The sequence below is a fragment of the Mesoplodon mirus genome, assembly GCF_964341445.2.
Source record: "Mesoplodon mirus genome assembly, chromosome: 17".
Lineage (NCBI taxonomy): Eukaryota > Metazoa > Chordata > Mammalia > Artiodactyla > Ziphiidae > Mesoplodon > Mesoplodon mirus.
The window spans coordinates 32,491,510-32,514,926 of NC_138993.1; the positions used below are offsets into that span (position 1 = coordinate 32,491,510).

Sequence of the window (23,417 nt, forward strand, 5' to 3'; positions counted from 1 at the left end):
CAGAGGCCGGCGTGACGTTGCACCAGCCCGAGGCACGCCGTGTGTTCTCCCAGGGAAGCCGTCTCTGGATCCCGGGACCCCGGCAGTGACGGGCTGTACAGGCTCCCGGAAGGGCGGCGTGGACAGTGACCTGCGCTCGCACACAGGCCTCTTGGCGGCGGCAGCAGCAACCCCAGCGTCCCACGCCCGTCTCTGGGCTCCGCGCTTTCAGCCGCGTCTCGCGCCCGTCTCCGGGGCTCCTTTAAGCAGCGCTCTTAATCCCCTCTCCTCGCACACCAGGAAACCAAGAGGGAAGAAATAGTCTCTTGCCTCTTCGGCAGCTCCAGAGTTTTCCCGGACTCCCTTCCGGCTAGCTGTGGCGCATTAGCCCCCTTCAGGCTGAGTTCTCGCCGCCAGCCCCAGTCCTCTCCCTGCGCTCTGACCGAAGCCCGAGCCTCAGCTTCCAGCGCCGCCTGCCCCGGCGGGCGAGCAGACAAGCCTCTCGGGCTGGTGAGTGCCGGTCGGCACCGATCCTCTGTGCGGGAATCTCTCCGCTTTGCCCTTCCCAGGTACGTGGGGAGTTTCTTGCCTTTTGGGAGGTCTGAGGTCTTCTGCCAGCGTTCAGTAGGTGTTCTGTAGGAGTTGTTCCACGTGTAGCTATATTTCTGGTGTATCTTCAATATTAATTTTAAATGTTCATCAGTTAAAAGTGTTCAGATAACTGAATATTTCTGAAAGGTGAAATCTAGGTCCATTCGAGATAGTAAAACCGAAAAATGAAGGTAAAACCAAAAGAACAAGATTTATGAGTCTTGGACTACACAGCAAAAAGAGTAAATTTACTGTATGTTAATTAAAAGGATGAATATATAATAAAAATATTATGTAAGTGACCACAATTCTGACTCTATCTTGTAATAACTGTATACTCACTATAAGAATCAACAACAACAATAACAGTAATAAATAACTGAGAATTTTGGAACATAGGAAAGAATCAATGGAATCATCTTCACTACAGCAGTCATGGGAAGAATTCTGCCTTCATAGCAACCATGTCTGGAACAAAGACCAAGGGCCTCAGGCTTAAAGAGCCAAGAAAGAAGGCAACATAGAGGAGTATCAAACTTAAAAGATGCTACTCAAAAAATGACCAAACTAGATGAACTTCTATGCCTCACTAATGTCACTTTGGTAATGTTACAATGTAATATTTCTTTAGACTCTTGATTCCACTAAAGTGAAAGGCTCACCTGAGTGTGCCCCACTACAGTTGTGCTTTTTAATGTTTTGAAGTTAGACACAACCACATGCTCCCTGGAACACAGATGAAGGGATTAAATAACCCCCTTTGTAACACTGTAGACACATTCAATGCTTCGAAAGCAAACAGCAGTCTTAAATTCTTGGAAATTCAAGTGGCAAAAAATCAGAGGTTGACAGGACCAACCCACAGGTATCAAGAATAGGATGGGGCTACTTTAGAATAAATGGAAGTTCCAAGTTTATTTTTAGGTAAATCTTCAGAAGAGTACATTATTACAATTAGTGGGGTACCTATGATACTTAAAAATATTATTAATCAAGTATTAGTATTTTTTATCTAGCATTTATTAAAGTGGTTAAATATTTAAAGTGTCTTATTTTAATAAAATGTGAGAAAGAAGCAAATGAAGTCTCAAAACAGGTTCCTGAACTCTATTTTATAATACCACTGGGATTTCCCAATTCTACAAAGTAAAGAGGTAGGATGGATGATCTGTACTCATCTCGAAGAACCTAAAGTTTTACCATGTTTAGACTTTTATTCTATTCACTTGTTAGGTACATCAAAAACCTAAATTGTACCCTCTGACATCACCTAGAGGACACAGCCTGAATGAGACTGTCTAGCAACTCCTCCTACTTGAAATTAGAGTAAGAAAAGACATACAACCCATAGTATTTGAGAATAAAATTTCAGCAAAATTAAATTAAAGGTGACCAAAATAGTTTTATATTCAAAGATCTCAGCTTCCTTCTTAAAACAGTAATGAAAGAGTTAAAAGGGTAGAGAGGACATTTATTGAGCATACACCATATGCCAGATATTTGGCTAGGGGTCTCACTCATGTTACCATTTTAATCTTCATAACAATCCAGCCGCTTAAGTGTTACTATCCATATATAACTACAGATAAACATGGATAAACAATTATTTTCTTTAAACAATTTGTTACGCTCAAGATGTCTAGGATATAATCAAACTTGAAAAGTCATTTGTCTAGCTTTCTGATACATTAGCAACATTAAACACAACTGTATTATTAAGGAACTTGCTAGCTACTTAAACACTAATAAAAGTGATGTTTAGTATCTGCCATTCCTATTGCCTAGGGACTAACCAGAAAACATTATTCATCACGCAGTAAACTAGTAATTTGTTGCTAGTCTGCATTTTTATTCAGCTGAAAAGTTGTAACCAAGAATCTGCTGGAGCTTAGAAAGTAATAGTAATATCATTTTATACCATCTTCTACCTAAATATATGCCCAGAGGAAACAGTGCATTCTATGAATCAATATTATGAAAGAAATACAAAACTTAAAAATATTTGCTTGCCTGAATCAAACATCAGGTGAATTTCACAATTAATAGAATTTTATTAGTGAAAGAAAATATTAGAATATACCTTCCTCTTACCTTATAAAATAATCATTTCGAATCAGCAAAAGATGCTGCAGAATTGAAATGAAATATCCCTCTGCTCTGGTTTCCTTAACTGTGTTCCACACCATGTTGTGAAGATCATTCGCTTCAGTAAACTGATTAAGGAATATGTGGATTTATTTATCCTCTATACCGAACAACTGCAATAATGTGACACGAAATCTGCTCTGTAAGGCTTCGAAAGATTATTGTGTATCTTAACCTAAAATAGGCATCATATACACTCAGCATATAATAAAACACATGTAGTTAGGAATGAGAATAGAGGGAAAACTATGTGCAAATGACAACTTGACCTGACACTTCCTGGCTTCTCCTCCACAATCAACTCCAACCAATATTCCTCTCTTGAGCCAAGATACTGCTGGCAGAAAGAGTAGTGGGGAGCTGGCTGTGAATGAAGTCTTTGGGTTCTGGGGGAGCCCTGACCAAGAGGGCTGGTGCCAGGCATTACCTACCATGGAGCAGCCCCAGTGGAAGACAGAAAGGTGGCAGATCTCTGAACAAGCACAGACATCTGCAGATGCACAGAATTAACAAAGGCCCATATGAGGATACACCCAAGGTACAGGGTAGGAACTAACCAGCAGGCTAAGGGCACCTATTCCTAATGATGAAGGCACTAGGGGGAGGGGAGGTGCCAAACAAAAAGAACAGATTGTACATGTATACATAAAAGGCTTGTCTAAAAAGCATCCATTTGTAGATTGTAACATCCATTTGCATATGCATGTATTCACAAAAACACACATAAACTAAAAAAATAAAAAAGGTTTATACAAACATCCTTCTGATTCAATAAAGGTTTGATTTTATATCATTTATCTAGAAATGGCTTCAGAAGTTTAATATTTTATGGGGTGGGGGCTGTTTAAGGGTTAGCAGTAATTTTACATATTTGATTAGACTTCAGAACAAAAGGATATTCAAGTTCAGCTCTAATATCTTCGAGGCGATGGAAGAACTCAATCAAATCTTCTTCCTTATGCTCGTCAAAGACTTTAAGTTGGATATCCAGGCCATCATTCTTAGTACGTTTTAAATTCTAGAGGTATTAAATAGGAATTATAAGGAACAGTTTTGTTTTTAACAATGCAAAAAATTAATGATAAACATAAACAATAAACCAACCATTCAACTTGATTTACAGCATTCAAACACTTAAAGTGTTAAATAATACTCAAACCTTATCATCTATTTCAAAAATAGATTTTACACTCAAGCCTTTTTTCCCACAGATAAATTATTCTTGAAGGTAATTTATCTAAATTTCCCCCTACTCAAGTACTTCTCTAATTTAAATATTAATAAGGAGACTGCAGGGCACTTACTGGCAATATCTCTTTCAATCCACAACGCATAAATTCATTTCTGATGTGAAGCCTGAAGTCCAAATCATCAGGAGATGTAACAAGGGCATTGATAAGCTGCATACATGCTACCTACAATAAATTACACAGCAAGACTTAGACTTGGATTCTGACATTAAAGGAGTAATAGAACTGAAACATCAAGGCTGTGTTCCAAGTATTATCAAATATCTTCCTTCACAGGTGAGTCTATTAAAACGATAATTTGTATGTAAAATATTTTAGTCAATTATAAATTAGACAAGAAATATAGTTTCAGTGGAATTTTTAATTCACTCCAAGTAAAAGTTAAGTTCTTGTCCAAAAATATCATTCCATACACATAAGACATAAACTGAACACACACTAGTTGAAAAACTATAAATATCCTTAGATAGATCCTATCCTAAAATAGGATAATAAAATAATTTCCCATTCATCAAGAGGAACCCAAAGACTTTAAGTCAACGAGAGTTAAAAAAGGCCTGAAACTAGTTAATGGGCTTGTTATAACCAAAAATTATATCATGAACATTGCACAGCTAATTACTAGAAGTTAACTTATCAGGCAATGGTTCCTACACTTTGACAAAAATTCAGTTTACTGTGTGTTACGCTTATTAAGAAGATATAAAGAAATAACATAGCTAACTAAATGCTTTAGTATATAACTTAAATGATGAAAATTAAAAATCGCTGTATTTTCCCATTCATATTTAACACTCCAACTTTCAACCTGGATCTCCTTTTTTTTAAATCCCTGGCTGAATTATATCTTTCATCATCCAAAATCTATATAATGGAAGCAAAAGAGGTTGCTTCTAGAGAAGCAAGGAATTCTTTGCTGTTGTTGATGATGTTATTTTTCTAAGTCCACATTCTACCAAAATCTAACAAGAAAGACCAGCTTACAGATCAATGTGTTTAACCTCATGCTGTTCCCTAAATTGTCCTTTCTCCATCCCTTAAGGCAAGGTTTATATGAATTTAAAATGCCATTTTGGGATTAAGACACCAACAGGGGTCTCGGTTCCTGCTGGTTGAAATATATTGTAATTGTTCTATTTGATATCTAAACACTAAAATCTGGCCAGCATGCCTCTACTGTCAGAACTTGAAAGAGAGGGAAAAGGAAAACATATTTGAAAGAAAAAAAGAAAAAACTTAAAACGGTGTCTACCTTTCCAGTACACGCTCACTCAGCTGTAACCAGTTCATGTCAGAAAGTCAAGTTTAAAATGCTTTCTTTCCACTTCCTTGCCAGTCATTACCCAATACCCACAAATGTTTTTTTTCAGCATTTTAAAAGATCTCAAACAGCATACAAATATTTAAATTAGCATACTAATTTAATTTCTCTACGTTCAGAGAAATTAAATTAGTATTAGTCACCAGGTTTCCAGGAAAAGATGCAAATTATAGACAACTCAAAGAAAGAAGCAAAAATAAACAACATAAAAATTAGCAGCAAATATCACCTAAATGGAAAGTTGATATGTGTAGAATAATATTAGCATGAAATTGAGGAGAAAGAAGGGAAAAGAATCATCCAAATTATTCCCAGGAAACGTTTTAAAAGGCAATTTTTCATAAAAGGAAAACTAGGAACTGACTTAAGCTGAAATAATGAATTTAATTCTTTAGGATCCCTTCCCAATTGTAACACTAATTTGCCACTATCATGACCTACAACCACTCTTTGATTAATTTATATCATGTAAACATATGTCTACATACAATAAAATGTATTGATTTATGTCCTTACAGATAAAAAATTCTATAATCAAGGTAAAGACCAAAGAGTTCCTTCTAGGTTTCTAATACATATATTGAGACATTTAGACCTTTTTTATCACATGATTTCACACTGGTATAGCATACCAGCATAAGTGGGAGCCAATCTGGCATCTATCCCATATAACTCAATTCCTAGAGACAGTAGAAAAGGCTCAGGAACTAAAAAGGTAAAATAGGACATGTTGCCTACCCTAGTGAAGATAAGTAGGCTCAGTAACACAAGTATACTATGTACTGTAAGAGATGTGTTCAGTATATGATGAGAATGTGGAGACAGTAAATAAAAACAAGGAAAGCTGAGGAACAGTACTGACTCTTAAGGATTAATAGGGAGACAGCCAGATGAAAAGGAGGACGAAGATGTTTAAAGCAGAGCAATTTACATGTTCAAAGATCTGGGCTCTTTTGCTGAATTACAATGAATTCAGATTTCCTGCGCAGTTTGTAAGGCGGGAAGTGGGAGAACAGGGGAAGGACTCAATAAAGATGAAGCCAGACAGATGAGGCACAGCTCCATGTGCCGAATCAGAACTTTCTGACTCAGCTGGAAATAGGGGAAATCATAAAGGATTTTTTGCAGGAGCGGCGATAATAGAGGTAATAGATTCAAGTTAAGAAGCTATCATACAAGTAGCTTCGTTGAGCGATGAGGAGGTCTTGAACAACGTTTGAAAAACATTTGATGGCTGGGTGAACATGCGGTTGAGGCAAAAGAAAAGAATTTACAAGTCCTCCCACCTTTGTTGTTCAACTAGATAGGAGGTGGGACCATTAACAGAGACATAAAATGCAAGGAAAGAAACAAATTTCACAGGAGAATAGCATAAATCCTGCTTTTAAAATTCTGAGATTGAAATGTACATTAGGAATCATACATTCATTTAAAATTAGTTAGTGAATGCTGGAAAGTTAACAGAAGCTCAAGGAAATAATGAAATTGTGATATTCATCGTAAAGAATCAATCACCATGTTCTGTCTGATGTTCCAAAAATGTAGCATATATGATCTCCATTAATTTGCATTAATTATGCCATACTAACAGTTTCAACAGCAGGCAAAAGCTACCTTCCTCTGGAACTGACAAGGGTAAGAAAACAAGAGTTTCTGCCCTCCTGGGAGCATCCTAACTTATCTGAAGGTTCGATCTTTGGGCACCAGACCTTCTCTGTTTACTAGCTCATGCATTTCATTCCTTCCAAGCCTGTTAATGATGTCTGCCAAGCACTTCTTGGTGCTAGGGATGCAGCTATGAAATGAAAAAAACAGAAATCACTACTATAGAAAGAGAGGAGGCAAGATTGAATCCACAGTTTGAATTGCCTGGGCAATTCAAAGGCTGACATTTATTAAGCTAGAAAAAAAAATCAGCATAAACAGAGGAAACAGGCTTGGGAAGAAAGATCAGGACTTAAGTTTTGGAGATGTTAGTTGGAAATATTGTCTATTATTGATCCTCATCGAAAAAACTAGAAAAGGAAATTGGATATAGGAGACTCCAGTTGGAGAAAGAGAGTACCACAGCATTTGTATGTAAAAACCAAGATCTTAGATGGAATCACCGAGAGAGTGGTAAAGAGAGAGGGAAGAGGAGGTACAAGAACTGGTTGGGACATTTCAATTGTAGGTTTTGATTTGAAGGTTGAGGAACTGAGTTAAAGAAAAGTAAAAAGCTATCAACGTGGTAGAAGATAAATGAAGAGATTGTGGTGTCCTGGAAGAATGGGAGAAAAGTGTGTCAACAGGGAGAGTGATCAACTGTGTCAAATGCTCTAATAGGTCAACTAAGGTAATTACCACTGCATCTGGCAAATTGGTGACTTGACGAGAAGTTTCTACAAAGGGACAGAACTGCTGTTGCACATGGAAAACATTTTCCTTCTCACATGTACCATATGCAACGAGTAAATGAAAGCATACAATTAAAATTGGCTCTAAAATATTCTCCTTGCTCCAAATGTACCTTTATGCTTTAGAAATACTGCTTATTAACCTTTGGTTTAAACAAGGCTTATAAGTAAGACACATCTTTAGGTATTAGATATGTACTCAGTTCTAATGATTTGGAAAGTAAATGCTGTAAACTCATTTGTTACTCTTGCCCCAATTATCAAAAAGGAGCATTACATGAGAAAAGGTATTTTTAACATAACTTCTAGCTATAAAGATGTGTCTGCACACACAGGCACGCACATATCCAGCTAGAATTCAGGACAGTTGAGGATTTCCTCAAGAGCAGCAACAGACTGAAAATGTCCTACAAAAGCTGAGACCAGCAAACCCCACATAGCCAAGGATTAGCAAAATAAGCAGCCAAAACAGTAATTACAAATAGTGGGACAAATGTCAGCAATGTTGTAAACTAGAGGGGTAAAGACATGTAACAGGGGACAAAGTAGATAAACTGTAAGCAAAAATCTCAAAGATATTCAATATGAGGGATAGAACTTGTCAAAGGCAATCTTAAGAACAAGGCAAATGATCAAAGGAAAATCATTAGAAGTAGAAAGAGGTTTAAACAGCAAGGCAAAGACACATGCCGGAATTTACATCACTTAATCAGCAAAGCAGCTTTCTGCCCTTGAAAATGAAGTGAGAATGTTTCTTCGTATGTGAATATGCATCACCTAAAGTTCCTCTAGTACACAATTTACTTTAATGCTATCACTATGTGCAACACAAACAGGAGAAAAAATAAACACTTTATGCACCTTTAACCTTTGGTTTCCAACCCTTTTCAGACAAACAAGTTTAAGCACAAAATTCCAGGTATACTAATAGCAGTGATGCTTGAGCCTCGAACACAGGCCTGTCCAGGTTTCTCAAAGGCCACCAGCACAGATGCTTTCTCCATGATTATGTGGAAGGAATTGAAAAGGTATCCAACAAACAGCAAAAGCAAGCATTCTTTAGAAAGTTCACGCTTGGTCAACATATTCATCCTGAATATAACATGTTTTCACATGTAAAATGATGGCTATACTACACTGAAAACATATCAGCTTCCTAAGCTAAATTCAGACTGGAAACAAGCACCAGTAAAGTACTTAAATAAAAATTCTGTCAGAATCTGTGAATACTTACTATCTGGGCCTGGAAGACACAGGTCAGACCGCTATTCATCTTCTCTACCCCATAGCAGAAATCATCTGTCTCTCTTTGCACAATCAAATTCTACATTATCAAGTTAAAATGAATAAATGATGCTTATAGAGAAATATCTTGCCTAAACTGCAACTAAAGAAACTCCAAAGAATTTTAAAATCTCATGCGTTAATTCAGAATATAAACTGAAATAGACTACTAAATTATGTAGACAAACACAGAAAGAGTGAAGTATATCAGCATATGTAAAGTCCTATAATTTTACTTATATTTCCAATTAAATATTTGGTAAATGAACACAGTAAGAGGACAAGTCAGAGCTTGAGGTAACTGCATATATCTCATACAGATGCAGAGAAATAAACTGAAGGATTCAAGAGGCCCTAATGTATATGAACAGGAACAGTTGGATTCAAGACAGAACTTGGATTTTTAAATGTTTATTCAGACACTCCCCCGAGACATCATGAATTTCTTCTGTGTTCTCCCATTTTGTTGAAACTCCTAGTATCGCAATTTTCATATGAAACATTAGCCAGCTATAAGTTCCTGAGTATAAGCTTCTTAAGGACTTAAGCAGTGTATTTCATTCATTTTTATAGTTCTAATATCTAGCAGAACCCTGAACGGCAATCTCTGAATAATTAACTAATTGACTGGTTAATTATGAAACTTTGCAGTTACCTTGAGTCATGAATTAAGTGTATTTTTTTGGTGGTCTATTGTAGCATAAGTGAAAAAATGTATTAGACTCAGAAAATTGGCAGTATACTCTAGGACAAAAATGTTTTTTTTTAGTTTAGTAGGTATGTGCTCCACATGACAATATGAGTTCACGTTAGTATATTATTTTACTGTTTCTTTAATTTTTTATTAGCTTAATGGCATATTATTTACTAGTCCATTTTAATATGTTTACCATTTTGATTCATACAGATACAGCAACCAAACTGCTGCAAACCTCAATAAAAGTAGTGGTAAAAAAAGAGAGGAATTAAAATAAATTGATCTCTGCATCCTTCTGGAATGCCCCAACTGTGATCCTAAAGATAAACGTTCTACTACACTCTGTATCCTTCATTAAATGTGCAAATGACTTACTTGATATTAAAAATAACTCTAGTTAACACTGACTTTTTTGAGGGGGTAGGAGATACTTGAAACAAAAAGAAACAGTAAATCAAGATATGACTATTCATTATAGGAAGACCTTTGGTCTCGTGCAAAATTAAACTTGGGTACATTTTGAGCATTTAAGGGGTAAGGGAAACAAAACAAACAGAAGCTAATAAACTTGGCTAAATTCAAAAAGGCATTGTAACTTATCCGTTTCAATGTCATATTTGTCGATTATTGCCAAGTAACATATTTCAAAGTACAGAGTACTTTGTAGTACTACTCTGTAGTATCATATGAACCGAAATTAGTGAAGGTTTTGTTCTGTTCACTCAACATCAAGGTACAACAAATGCACACCTTTGTGTACAACACCAGGAGCATCAGGCTGAAGGAAAAGAAGCCAAAAAGGTGACAGAAGGAGGTGCAACAGTCTGCTCTCTGCTGCTAGGCAATTCTCTCTGTGTCTGTGCATGTATTGCAAGTAGAGGTACAGATGGCTTTTCTTCTGCAAGACCTTGACAAGGATGTCTGTATAGCAAACCATCTTGGGAGACAGAGACAGCATATCCCCTCCAGAGCAAAAGGGCAGGCAGACCCACAGCCCATTCTGAAAGATCTGTGTTCTCCAAGCTCCTGTAACACAACCTGCCATTGCAGCCATGTCTTCAGACAGTCCCTCCAAAATAAAGACTGGACTCAATTATTTCCTGAACTGAGAACCCAAAAGTTTATCAGCTGGCTGGGAGGCCTTGTTGAAAGCACTGCCACCTGGTAGCCCCCCAACTGACAGAGATCCCAATTGGGGGTCCCCAACAACTATAAACAACATGTTCCTTCCAGGAACACCATGTGCACCTTCAAAACTATGTATCTTGTGGGGAAGCCAGGCATTAACTTGCCTCTCTCTCCAAAAACACCATGACTTACACCTCAGAGGTGCTCATAAGAGATGCTCAGGTGTGTGAGGAAACAGTACCAGCACACGTACAGCCACAGACAACTGTGGCCATCTCTCCACACCCAGGTCAACTTTAGTTATTCTGGGGAGTTTCCTGGAGAGAACACTGATCACTACATACGTGAACCTGCAGACAGTTATCCCTACGATGAGTCACCAAATTAGAACAGATGATACGAAATGTGTCCCTGGTTTTAGCTGAAGTAATCAGTGACACTGCGTCAGCCCTGCAAGGCACTCAGGTCAGCTTTAACTCACTGGCAGGGTTGTTACAGATGAAAGAGTTGCCCCAGATGGCCTCCTTGCTGAACAAAGGGAAGTCTGTGCAATCATTAATACCTCAGGCCGAGTGAAAGAGCAACAGAAGAAGATAAGAAAGCCTCCTGGTGTCCTAAGATAGACCCTGACGGTTTAGGGGATTTGTTCAGCTGATGGGATCTGGGACCTGGAAGGCATGCCTGAGGTCAGTACTGCAGGGCAGCCTCAACCTGCTGCTTGAAGCACTGCTGACCAGCAGGCTTAATTAAATACTCTAGGAGACAAATGGAATGGATCTCATCACAGCCTGTATCAGTCAGAGTAACTGCTGCCCATGATAGCAGACTTGGATTCTCTAAGCTCAGGGTGTCGTCCCTATAACACAACCCACTGAAACTGGAAACTGGGGTTGACAAAGCTGATACTTAAGCTAACTGCTATGGCTGTGGGTAACTGAAGTCCTTTGTTTTTGACCTAGGAGTTTGTGTCTTTTGACAGCAGCACCCATACAAGTGTGGCAGACTAACACGGTAGTTTACAAGTGGCATAAAACCACAGATCCTTTGTGTTCTTGACACTCCAGAAGTCCAGGAAGACACCATAGGAAGGGAAGGTACAGCGTGCCATCACTGAGGACACAGATGCAGAGGAAAAGTCAAATAGCCAACCCCCAAAACTCCAGGATTCCCACACTTTGATTCCTTTCCTGACAAAAATCTACCCCAATTCCATCAGCCCTATGCCCAACAACATGGGTTTGAACAAACTCTTTAGGATCTAGATAATGCTTCTGACACTCTAGCAAAGTATGGCTCTAACAAGAGAAAAAAGAAGACACACATAGAAAGAAAAAATAATAATAAGAGGATAGAAATGAAAATAACGATGAAAATCAAAGTGTGACGGATACTAGAGATTGGTGCACTCACATTATTCCAACCCTCTTCTAAGGAAGACCCAGACAACACAAGAAACTAATCACACACATGAAGACTGGACCCTATCAGAATCAGAGGTAGTCACGTTATCTTCATCATTATTATTAGCAGACTTAAGTAAATGTAACAATCCTCCCTTAAAAAGTACTTTGGGGCTTCCCTGGTGGCGCACTGGTTGAGAGTCCGCCTGACGATGCAGGGGACGCGGGTTCGTGCCCCGGTCCGGGAGGATCCCACATGCCGCAGAGCGGCTAGGCCCGTGAGCCATGGCCACTGAGCCTGCACGTCCGGAGCCTGTGCTCCGCAACGGGAGAGGCCACAACAGTAAGAGGCCCGCGTACCGGGAAAAAAAAAAAAAAAAAAAAAAAAAAAAGAATGTTATGTAAATGAAACCACACAGTGTGTAACCTTTTAGGACTGGCATTTTTCAATCTGCATAATTCTCTGAAGATTCACGCAAGTTGCATTAAGTCAGTAGTTCATTCCTCTTTGATGTGGAATAGTATTATATGCACGGTGTACCACAGTGTAACCATTCACCTGTTGAGGGACACGAGGTTGTTCCCAGTGTGGGGCTATGACAAATAAACCTGCTATAAAAATTTGTGCATGCATTTTTGTGTGAACATAAGTTTTCATTAGCAAGTTTTCATTAAATGCTGGGTTGTATAGAAAGTATCAATTTTAATATCAACACTGGTAATGTTTCTTTAAAAAATGAAGATCACATTTAATCTCCACTGACTTTATTTTTTTAATTTACCAAAATTACTTTTAAAGCTAGCATTTACTGAACGCTTCTGCTAATGAACCAAGCAGCATACTAAGCATTTAAACCTATATCCTATGTAATCCTTGCATCAACAATGAGCTAGGTACTGAGATTATTGCCATCTTGCAACTGAGAAAACTGAAATATAGAAAAGATTTGGGAACTGATCCAGAGTCACTAAAGCTACGATGTGAAGAGCTGGGACTCAAATTCAAGCCTGCCTGACTCAGAACTCTGTTGTTTTCATCATTCCTGTAACATGTGTGTCATTAAATACAAAAAGTATGCATTAGGACCAAAAGGTCCTTACTTAGGGAATAAACTTTACATGGGACTATTACATTTCATAGGGAGATTTTTAAACTAGACATAATTTCTAATAAGCTGCACAAATTACCAAAATTAATCTAATAACCTAGTGGTATTTGCACAAACACTGGGCATGTAAAAGTTACATGAGTACTAGAGGAAAACCCAGATAAAGTAATTGTTCAGCTTTTCTCTACACAGTTTCTTTTAGGCTCACTCTTCATTAGTCCTGTGGTGAACAGGGAATCTGGGGCCAATGAGAAATGAGAAGGAAAGGGAAATGAGGGTAATGGTATATGGATTAACAGACCCCAGCCCACCGAGCAACTGAAGGAGCAGGGTTGAGGTCAGCGATGGACACAAAGCCCAGGCCCCCACTCCCAGATGTGGAAGGAGGAGCTCTTTTCCAGAAGCACCAGGAACTGGACCCATGCAATAGTGACCATACACGTACTCAGATCTTCAAGTCTGCATACTGTCCCGAGAAACCAGTCACACAGGGTTCCTCACCACCATTCACAAACATTGTCACTAGAAGCAGATTCACAAACTACCGTCTTCAGAAATGTCATAATAAATTATTAATTTGACAGTCCCTAACATTTTCTGATTTTTCATCAAATACCATGCTTATTTTTTATTAATTTAACACTAAGATCTGGCTTTTCTATTCCTACCACAATGAGAAACAATTAAATGGCTAAGGTACACAGAGCTTTCAAGTAAAGATTAAAACTATAATATTTTACTATTAAGTGTGAAACAGATTTACTTCATAGCTAGTAGCACCTTGGTTTCCAAATTTTATTGCACATTAGAATCACCTGAGGATCTTTCAAAAATCCCAATACCCAGGTCCCAACCACACCAATTAAATTTCTTTTAATTTGAAGGTAGGAATCAGTCATCAATAATTCCTTAAAAATACTTAGGTTTGATTAGCAATGATTGTAACAAAAGTTATAGCAATAAATTCTTGTGTCTTTAAAAAAAGGGAGAAATTAAATGAATATTTGACATGCAGCTTGGGTACTATAATGTTTCAAGTCTAAATGTGACTTTTTGGGAGCGCTTAAAAATCTTTGAAAGAAAAAAAAATCTTTGAAAGGATTTTTCTAAGTGTATCTTGGTCTTTTTACTCATGGACACTCTCAACTTTTCAGATATAAAACTAATACAACGAGAAGCCACAATTCACTCAATTGCCTAAATTTCTTAAAAAATTATAAAAATCAACAATTGAGATAACAATTCATGGACTATGATTATATATTTCACAGAGAAATCTAGTAAGTCAACTTCTAGGAACCTAAGGAAATAATTATAGGTGTACATAAATTTGTATCTATAAGATAAATTATGATATGTTAGAATTCTGTATTTATTAAAAATGCTATAAAATTTTAAATGGCATGTGGGGTTTCATACTACAGTATTAAATATAAGTCAGTCAGGAAACAGTTACAAAAAACAGTATGAATAATAAACATGAAACCTACTTGCAATTGAACTGAATTGTGCCGAAGACCTTCCACAATAGAAGAAAATCTGTCAATTTTTCTTTCTTCTCCAGCTGATGTTAAAGCTTCTAAAACTTCTTCAAGGCTATTGAAAAATTTGAAATTATAAAGTAAATTGCAAACAGCAAATAACCCAAATAACCCAATAAAATAGCTTAGTCTACTAAACTCCAGAGTGACTACTCCTAGGCAACCAATAACATTTTAAAAGTAGCTTACTGATCACATAGCACATATCAAGCATGAACTATGTTACATGTTTTAATTCATTTATTCCTCATAATAACACTATGATCATGTTTATTTATCAAGCATTTATATAGTACTTACTACACATCAGGCACTATTTAAAACAGTTTACAAATATTAACCATTTTTAATGTATATAATTCTATGAACTCTATAATATGGGGTAATTATTTTTATCCCAGATTATAGGTTAGGAAACTGAGGAAGAAAAAGGTTAAACCATTTGTCTAGGGTCTCAGGTCTACTAAATGGTAGACCTGTGTAGTGAGCACTATATAAATGCTCTTAACCACTACAACCCTACTCTGTCTTGAGTATAAATAAATGAAGCTCTGGTGCCCAAAAACATATAGTACTAAGGAATTACAGTCAAATATAAAGAATAATAGTTATGCAAGAAGTATATTTGCTACTTCTTTAAAGAATGCTTATGCTAACAGTACCCAGCATACTGTAAAAGCTCACACAGTTTGTGGATGTAGACACTTTAGTCCTAAGAGTTATTTACTCATTTTGATGACCTATCCTGAAGTCAAGAAATAATAAAAATTATATGGAAGTGGAGGAAGAGGAGTAGAAGAGGGAGGAGGAAAAAGAGCAAGAGTATTAAGAAAGAGAAGGTAAAGGAGAAGGACAAGAAGAGAGGAAAGGAGGGAGGAAGGGATAGGGAAGGAAAAGGGAAGAAGAGAAAAGAGATAGAAGAAACAAGAAGTAAGGGAGGGAGGGGGGAAGAGGAAGGAGGGAAGCCAAGGGAGGAGGATGGAGGAGGAGCAGAAAGGAGTTGGGGGAGAACAGGAAGTACCTTTGTGTCGACATTAAATTCACACTTAGGTTTCTGCACCAAAATTAACATGGCCTTTTTAAAATGGGAAAGTGCAGAAGCTGTACGCCTGGCTTTGCAGCTGGGACTGCAGCAGGCACGGCCTCATCCAGGGATACACACTATAGCTACATATGGGGGCAGAGGGCCAGGGCTGAGTGGTGCATGTTGACTCTCCAACTAAGTCCAAACTGAGCGGCACAACAGTCATCGGCCCCACAGGACCTCTACATGGACCATTTTTAAATGAGTGCAGGAAGTTTCACTTACAGGGCTCTGCCTTCCCTTATAGGAGGGAGGGCCATTTCTGTGTTCTTTTGGTTGTTCAGTTTGTATATCTTTATCATTTATAAAAGGTATTTTAAATAATTTTTAAATGCTTTCTTGTAATAAGAACACTAATCTTCCTTAAAAAGAAAAACAGGTTTATTTTTATTTATCTTTTAATATGTATGTAATGGTCTTTTAGTTACAGCTCTAGCAATTGTGGATAATGTCTTTAAAGTTAAAACTTTAGTATGTACTTTACTGTCAAGGACCTTGCACCCTCAACCATTACATTATCAATTACTCACTTATTATTGAATTAATTCTATCCAAAAAAAAAAAAACATAAGAAACAGAACCAATTTGTATATTTTTCAAAGTCTTCATTTAGAATGTTTATTTAGGTTTTGAGTTCAGAACAGTTTAAGTATAATGAAGAAATCCATTTTTCATAGAAACATGTTAGCCCATAACTACTATATTGATTAAGGGAAAAAAATTACTACTCAAATATTTCTGTTCAGCCAATATAAATCTAAATCACCTGCTTAAGTACAGTTCATTTTTTTAAAGTAAATTCTAGACTAAAATAGAATAATGAAAATATTATATGACTCAAACTGTATTAAATTATTATGTAATGAGAGAAATAAGTTGAGAAGACTTACATGTTTTCCTCCCCTACAATGCACACTGCAGAAAGGAGTTTAACTACATCCGTCATCATAATGGGCTTCTCAGGATCAATGGCTCTGGCTAACAAAGAAAGACTCCTCTCTTCACTCATAATTCTTTCCAAGCCATACTACAACATTTTGGAAATAAGAGGTTAAATTTTAGTGGTTAGTTGAAAAAGTAGTGCCCTGAAGGAAATGTAGTTATTTTTAAAATGTTTATAAGATAATATATGTGTACATGTAGTAAAGCCAGAAAATATAAAGAATGCATAACATCCTAAAAAATTCATAGAAGTATTCCCTTTACATTAAGAACTATGAGAATCAATCAAATATAGATAACCCCTCAAAGGTAATTTTACAGCAATATGACTGATAATTACTATGATAGATAAGTGGCCAAATAGAGAAAGAGAGAAGTGGTGAGGAATACTGAGATTTCCCAACAGGAACACACAAAATGAACAGACTGATACTGAACCAGACACTGAGGCCGTGAGGAGCTCTACTGGGAAGGAAGGTTGGTAACAGGTACCACAAATAAATGCACAGATCACTGTCCCAGAGAAATATAATGTGAATCAGATGTGCAATGTAAAATTTCCAACAAAAAGTAAAACTGATTTTAATAGAATTATTCCGATATACCCAAAATATTATCATTTTAACATATAATCAATATAAAACATTTATTGATGAGATATTTTTACTTTTTTTTCCTTCCTAAGTATTCAAAATCTAGTGTGTATTGTACACTTACAGCACATCTCAGTTCAGACTAGTCACATTTCAGGGGCTCAGTAACCACATGTGGCAACCACATTACACAGTGCGGGCCTAGATAGTAACACTTAGTTCATAAACAGGCAAAAGCTGAAGGGTGATTCGGGCTGATACCATGTAGAAACTGCCATAAGAACATGTGTATTCTGATCGGAACGATATTTTGTTATCAGAAAGACAATGCAGTTGTAAACACATTATATAAATGGAATGATTTTGAATAAGGCCAAAGTTTGCTACTGCCAGAACGTCACATTCAATTGGAAGATAAGGAGTTATGTTAATGACTTAGTGTTTTGATTTAAGGATGTATACATCTCTTAGGGTCTACTTACAATCTATGGAAGATAAGTATCGAATAACAGAGGATGAATAGAAGCAATAAAACAGTACTATTTATCTACCATACATCCCAGAGGATCCTTTTAAAGAGTGAGAATTTAGTTGATTAGAATTACTACTAAGCACTAAAAAGTAACTTAATCCCAATTACAGACCTATGAACTCAAAATCAGCACTAGGTATTGGTATCAAAGTAAAATCTATAACAAGCTTAGATCCAAATGCTTTGAACGTTATGAATGTTATGAAAACTTATTTATAAGTTTCCTGTCTTGTATACCGCATTTACGTAAAGAAGCTTCACACTGTGGTGAAATATTGCACTTGCTTTAAACCACTATCTAAAGAACACAGGTACAAAGAAGGAAGTCCAAACAGAAGGGTCAAGGGCCCCAGGGTATGATTTTTGAAGGGACTTCTCTGTCCGGTTGGTGACAGGGAAACGTTTACAAGGAAACAGCTAAACCAACCAGGAAACGCTCACTTTTGTGATACTCTGGGCTGTTTCATAACTGGAAACAAAGAAAAGCAGGCATGGGGCCAGAGACTACAATATGCCTCGACAATCATTCCAGGGAATTGTCAGAGTTTTGTAATGTACCACTTAAACCCAATTCAAAAAGTCAATCAGCCAATGATTACCAAGTACCAAAGGGCTAGCTCTGTCCTAATAAACATGAGACTGAGTAAAGCTTGCCTTCAGAACTTCCTCCTTCACTTCCCCCACTCTGGGCTGGCCTGAGCCAGCACCTGCCCTTCTGGGATCAGAATCCTGTGGCTCCTCCAGCCATTCAAAGCAACTCATACTGATTTCCTCTAAGGGATACCACCTACCTTCTCTGTCAGGCCCTCTGACCCTAAACCATGTGTCAAGGGTAGAATAGGAGCATTCTCTGATCTCCTAGTTTCGACCAGTGTCCTGGGAACTCAAAGCCGCATCACTGGCAATATTCTGACATCACTAATGGAAAATTGTACGGTGCTCATTTTGAGACTGGAATGAGGCCATATTACCACTACTGGATCTAGAATTAAAGACTGAACTGCTGCCTACCTGTATAAAATTACTCTCATTCAATTATTTAAAAAAACAAAGCAGGGCTTCCCTGGTGGCGCGGTGGTTGAGAGTCCGCCTGCCAATGCAGGGAGTGCGGGTTCGTGCCCCGGTCCGGGAGGATCCCACGTGCCGTGGAGCGGCTGGGCCCGTGAGCCATGGCCGCTGGGCCTGCGCGTCCGGAGCCTGTGCTCCGCAACGGGAGAGGCCACAACAGTGAGAGGCCCACGTAACGCCAAAAAAAAAAAAAAAAACAAAGCAAACCTAAACCCGTTGACTCTGTGAGAGAAATAGTCAACTTACCTGTGCTGGCACTTAAAGTGCATTAAATGAAGGCTATTACAAGGTTAGAGAGATAGTGACCAAATTTAGAAGGTCTAAGAATATCTCTCCACTGAATGTCAGGATCCACTGACATGTTCTAAACTGAGGACCAATGCCAGGTTCCCTCTGCAGTCTACTTGAGGCCTATTATTACCTAATCAGTAGAACTACTGGTCACTGAAAGTGTGCTAGGCGGGGGAAGGTGAATACACTAAATCCCTGTGTCAGATGCCCTACATGAACACTGGTGCTGAATGACTACCCACGTTGAGTTAATACCAGCAGCAGAGATAACGTAGGGAGGGGGCTGGCTTCAGGAACAAGGCACCCTCGCTGGGGGTACACACCTTACCACAAAAAGTTAACTGACCAAAAAGAAACCCCTGTTCTGACTACCTCTTAATTTAAAGATATTTAACTTTTCATCTTGACTATTATTTTCTCCCTAATAAATATTCAAAATCTTCTTCTATTTAAACACTACTATAAAGTTCTATTTAGTATTATAAAAAAATTCAATTTCATACAATGATATCAGATTCACTCATAATATCAATTATATAATTAATTACTAGTACCAAATAAGGTACTAGTACATACATTTTTTCTCTTAAAGCCTACATTTTTCATCATTTAATGAACTTTTATAAAGACTGCACAGTAAGGTAGAGGAAAAACCATCAACCAATCTTGGAAAAAAAATATTTACCAAAAAATTTCACATATAATTATGTTTACAATTCAGACATTATAATTCCAAGTATCAGTAACTTTTTATTCATATCAGCATGACAATAAATGCAAATGGAATATATTCCAGCTCCACATAAACTATAAACAAAATAAGCCATTATTTAACAATAAATCACATTATATTAATTAGAATATAAATACACAAAGTTTACTCCCTTTCCAATTCAGTCTTAAACCAAGTAGGAATATTATCTTCTATATACCACTTCACTTTAACCATGACATTCTTAAATTCAAATTATGATCCAAATGCCCCATGCCCCTTTGTTTTGGAAAAATGTTCCTGGGTTTTCGCTACTCTCAGCCTTCCCATCACCAGTGAAATTTCCAGTTTCTATATTCTTATTTTAGAAGCCCCCCCACCCCGCCTGAAAGCAAGTGTTATATACTCAGTGTGAAAAGATGTCTCCCTATGAGCAATTTGATTCCTTTATTCACTCACACTTAAAACATACTCTACAAAAGTTACATAATATATCTAAAATCGAATTCTCACAGCACAGTGAGTTCAGTACAGAAAGTACTTGTGATTTCTACATCAGATATTTTCCCTGAAAATCGTATCTGATTGGAGGAAGCAGGGAGGTGAAAAATATTTCATTGGTTAAAAATAAAAAACCTAACTCCAGAAAATGATGAAAAATCCATAAGTAATTCAATTAAAAAATAATTAGAAAATATAAATATTTGCTGAATTTAATAAAAAGAAATGTAAATGTTAATAATTTAAGTACCAGTACTTAAGTACAAAGTTCTCTAAAAGTTTATTTTAAAAATGAGGATAGAGCTTCCCTGGTGGCGCAATGGTTGAGAATCTGCCTGCTAATGCAGGGGACACGGGTTCGAGCCCTGGTCTGAGAGGATCCCACATGCCATGGAGCAACTAGGCCCGTGAGCCACAACTGCTGAGCTTGCGCATCTGGAGCCTGTGCTCCGCAACAAGAGAGGCCGCGATAGTGAGAGGCCCACGCGCTGCGATGTAGAGTGGCCCCCGCTTGCCACAAGTGGAGAAAGCCCTCGCACAGAAACGAAGATCCAACACAGCAAAAATAAATAAATTAATTAATAAACTCCTACCCCCAACATCTTCAAAAAAAAAAATAAGGCAAAAATATTAAAAATTAAAATTAATCAGAAATACACAGTTTTGCTATAAAACACAAATCATTACCCAACATAGGTAAAATTTCCTCTCCTGCTGTCTAATGAATGAAAACACCTATCATTACTGCACACATCATGAGGTAGATATGATTAGATGTTAGAGCTAGAGACATGACATGGAATGGAGCTAATTTCCGCAATTAACAGTATGAAAAAAAGGAAACACAGTTCGATAAACCCAGCTTCAGTACAGAGCATAAACCATTTCTCTCTTCTAATGTATCCTCTTTAAATATTCAAACTGCAGACCTGCCATATTATATTTGGTTTCAATATTACAGTTGACTCTTGAACATCACAGGGGTTAGGGGCACCAACTCCTCATGCAGTCAAAAATCCGAGTATAATTTCTGACTCCCCCAAGACTTAACTACTAATAGCCTACTCTTGAACAGAAGTCTTACCAATAACACAGAGTTGATTAACACATAGTTTGTATGTTATATGTATTATATACTATATTCTTACAATAAAGGTAGAGAAAAGGTTATTTTAAAAAAGCAGAAGGAAGAAAAAATATACTTATAGTACAAATATGTTTTGGTTTTTGTTTTGTTTTGTTTTGTTTTGTGGTACGCGGGCCTCTCACTGTTGTGGCCTCTCCCATTGCGGAGCACAGGCTCCGGACGCACAGGCCCAGCGGCCATGGCCCACGGGCCCAGCCGCTCCGCGGCATGTGGGATCCTCCCAGACTGGGGCACAAACCCGTGTCCCCTGCATCGGCAGGCGGACTCTCAACCACTGTGCCACCAGGTAAGCCCCAAATATGTATTTATTTTTAAAAATCCACGTATAAGTGAACCAGTACAGTTCAAACACATATTGTTCAAGGGTCAACTGTATTTGCATTAAGCATCATTGCTCCTCCACTTCTGGGACCTGTTCATATCTGTTCACATTAATTTCATTAAAAATTTAAATCTCTAGAATATAAAAACTAAGTCTTTCCAACTTAATTCTTTCATAATAAGTATTACTGCAGACCACATTTAATAATCGTGTATGATTTCAAAGCTGATTCATGCTACACTTCTGAAAATTAAAAGAGAAGAGGGAAGGGAACAAAAAAGAGGACAGACAGGGAGGTAGAGAGGTAGGGAAGAAGGACAGGAGGAAAAGAAAATTAATCTGCGCATGAAGGGTTAAGCACCAGAAGAGGATCGATTTATCCCCAAGTTTCTCCTGTTGAGAGACAGCTGATTTGACAGAAGACTAGAAATCAATACTTCAATATTTTTTCCATTTATATACTGAAGAGCTTATCAAAGCAATGAATCACTTTAGTGCAAATTCTATATTACATAACTCTTCTTTCATAAGAATTTCTGTAAGAACTGATATAGAACAACTACAATACAATTACCTATGTACATACCTGGGTGTTCATCAAGGCCTTTAGACACTGTATGACTTTGTGCTGATTCTTCTTTATAATTTTTTCTTGTCTGCATAAAAGATATCAATGTTGGAATCATCATTGGACATGCAAATTTAGCTTAATTAGAAATAATGATTAGCAATACTTACATTTTGCCACTAATCAGCTTTTCCAAAATGTCCAGTAACAATCCAAGCCCCTCATGTCCAAAGCTCTCCACCCAACTGAAAAACAGAAGAAAGGGTAGTCATATATTAAGTCAGTATTCTAGTTTGGAGTATCACAATAATGCTATATACTCACAAATATTTTGCACTTGTTATATTCTAGTCATAAATACAATAAAAGAATAACACTATGTATAAAATCATTCATGATTCATAATCTTTGTGAAAAAAGGAGCGATGATGTGATAAGCCAGTGATGTGCTGAACCCAGCTTGCACTTGGCTTGTGAGAGCTGAGTGTGCCCAGCTCTTCCATGCCCCATGTCCACTGACATCATGTTAGTAGCTTAAAACCTGCCATGTTGGAAGTAATTGACACTACAGAAATCAGCAAATGCTGCTAATCAGAGCATCCCCTCACCCAGAGCTGGTTGTTAAACATTTAACAGCACACCACTGGATAAGCCTCACTCTGAACTATTCCAAAGAGCAGAAATTGGGCAAGGGAGCAATATTTAAAGAGAAAAGATTCCAGTCTACATAAAGAAAAAGATTACTGAAAAAATTAGTCAAAATATTGTAAAAGCATGTTCTAGGAGAATTTTCCAAACCACTAAAATACATCTTTA

General features: G+C 37.4%; 1 protein-coding gene across 1 annotated transcript in view; it reads right to left on the reverse strand.

Moving 5' to 3' along the window:
* The window catches only part of DIAPH3 (diaphanous related formin 3), a 542,576-nt gene that overhangs the window by 357,376 nt on the left and 161,783 nt on the right, over positions 1-23,417 (reverse strand). The window contains exons 6-12 of the mRNA XM_082601893.1: positions 22,772-22,846; positions 22,620-22,689; positions 16,816-16,952; positions 14,787-14,896; positions 4,020-4,126; positions 3,615-3,733; positions 2,662-2,778 (exon numbers count right to left, since the gene is read on the reverse strand). Coding sequence (XP_082458019.1) covers positions 2,662-2,778; positions 3,615-3,733; positions 4,020-4,126; positions 14,787-14,896; positions 16,816-16,952; positions 22,620-22,689; positions 22,772-22,846 — 735 coding nt within the window. The remainder of the gene's footprint in view (positions 1-2,661; positions 2,779-3,614; positions 3,734-4,019; positions 4,127-14,786; positions 14,897-16,815; positions 16,953-22,619; positions 22,690-22,771; positions 22,847-23,417) is intronic.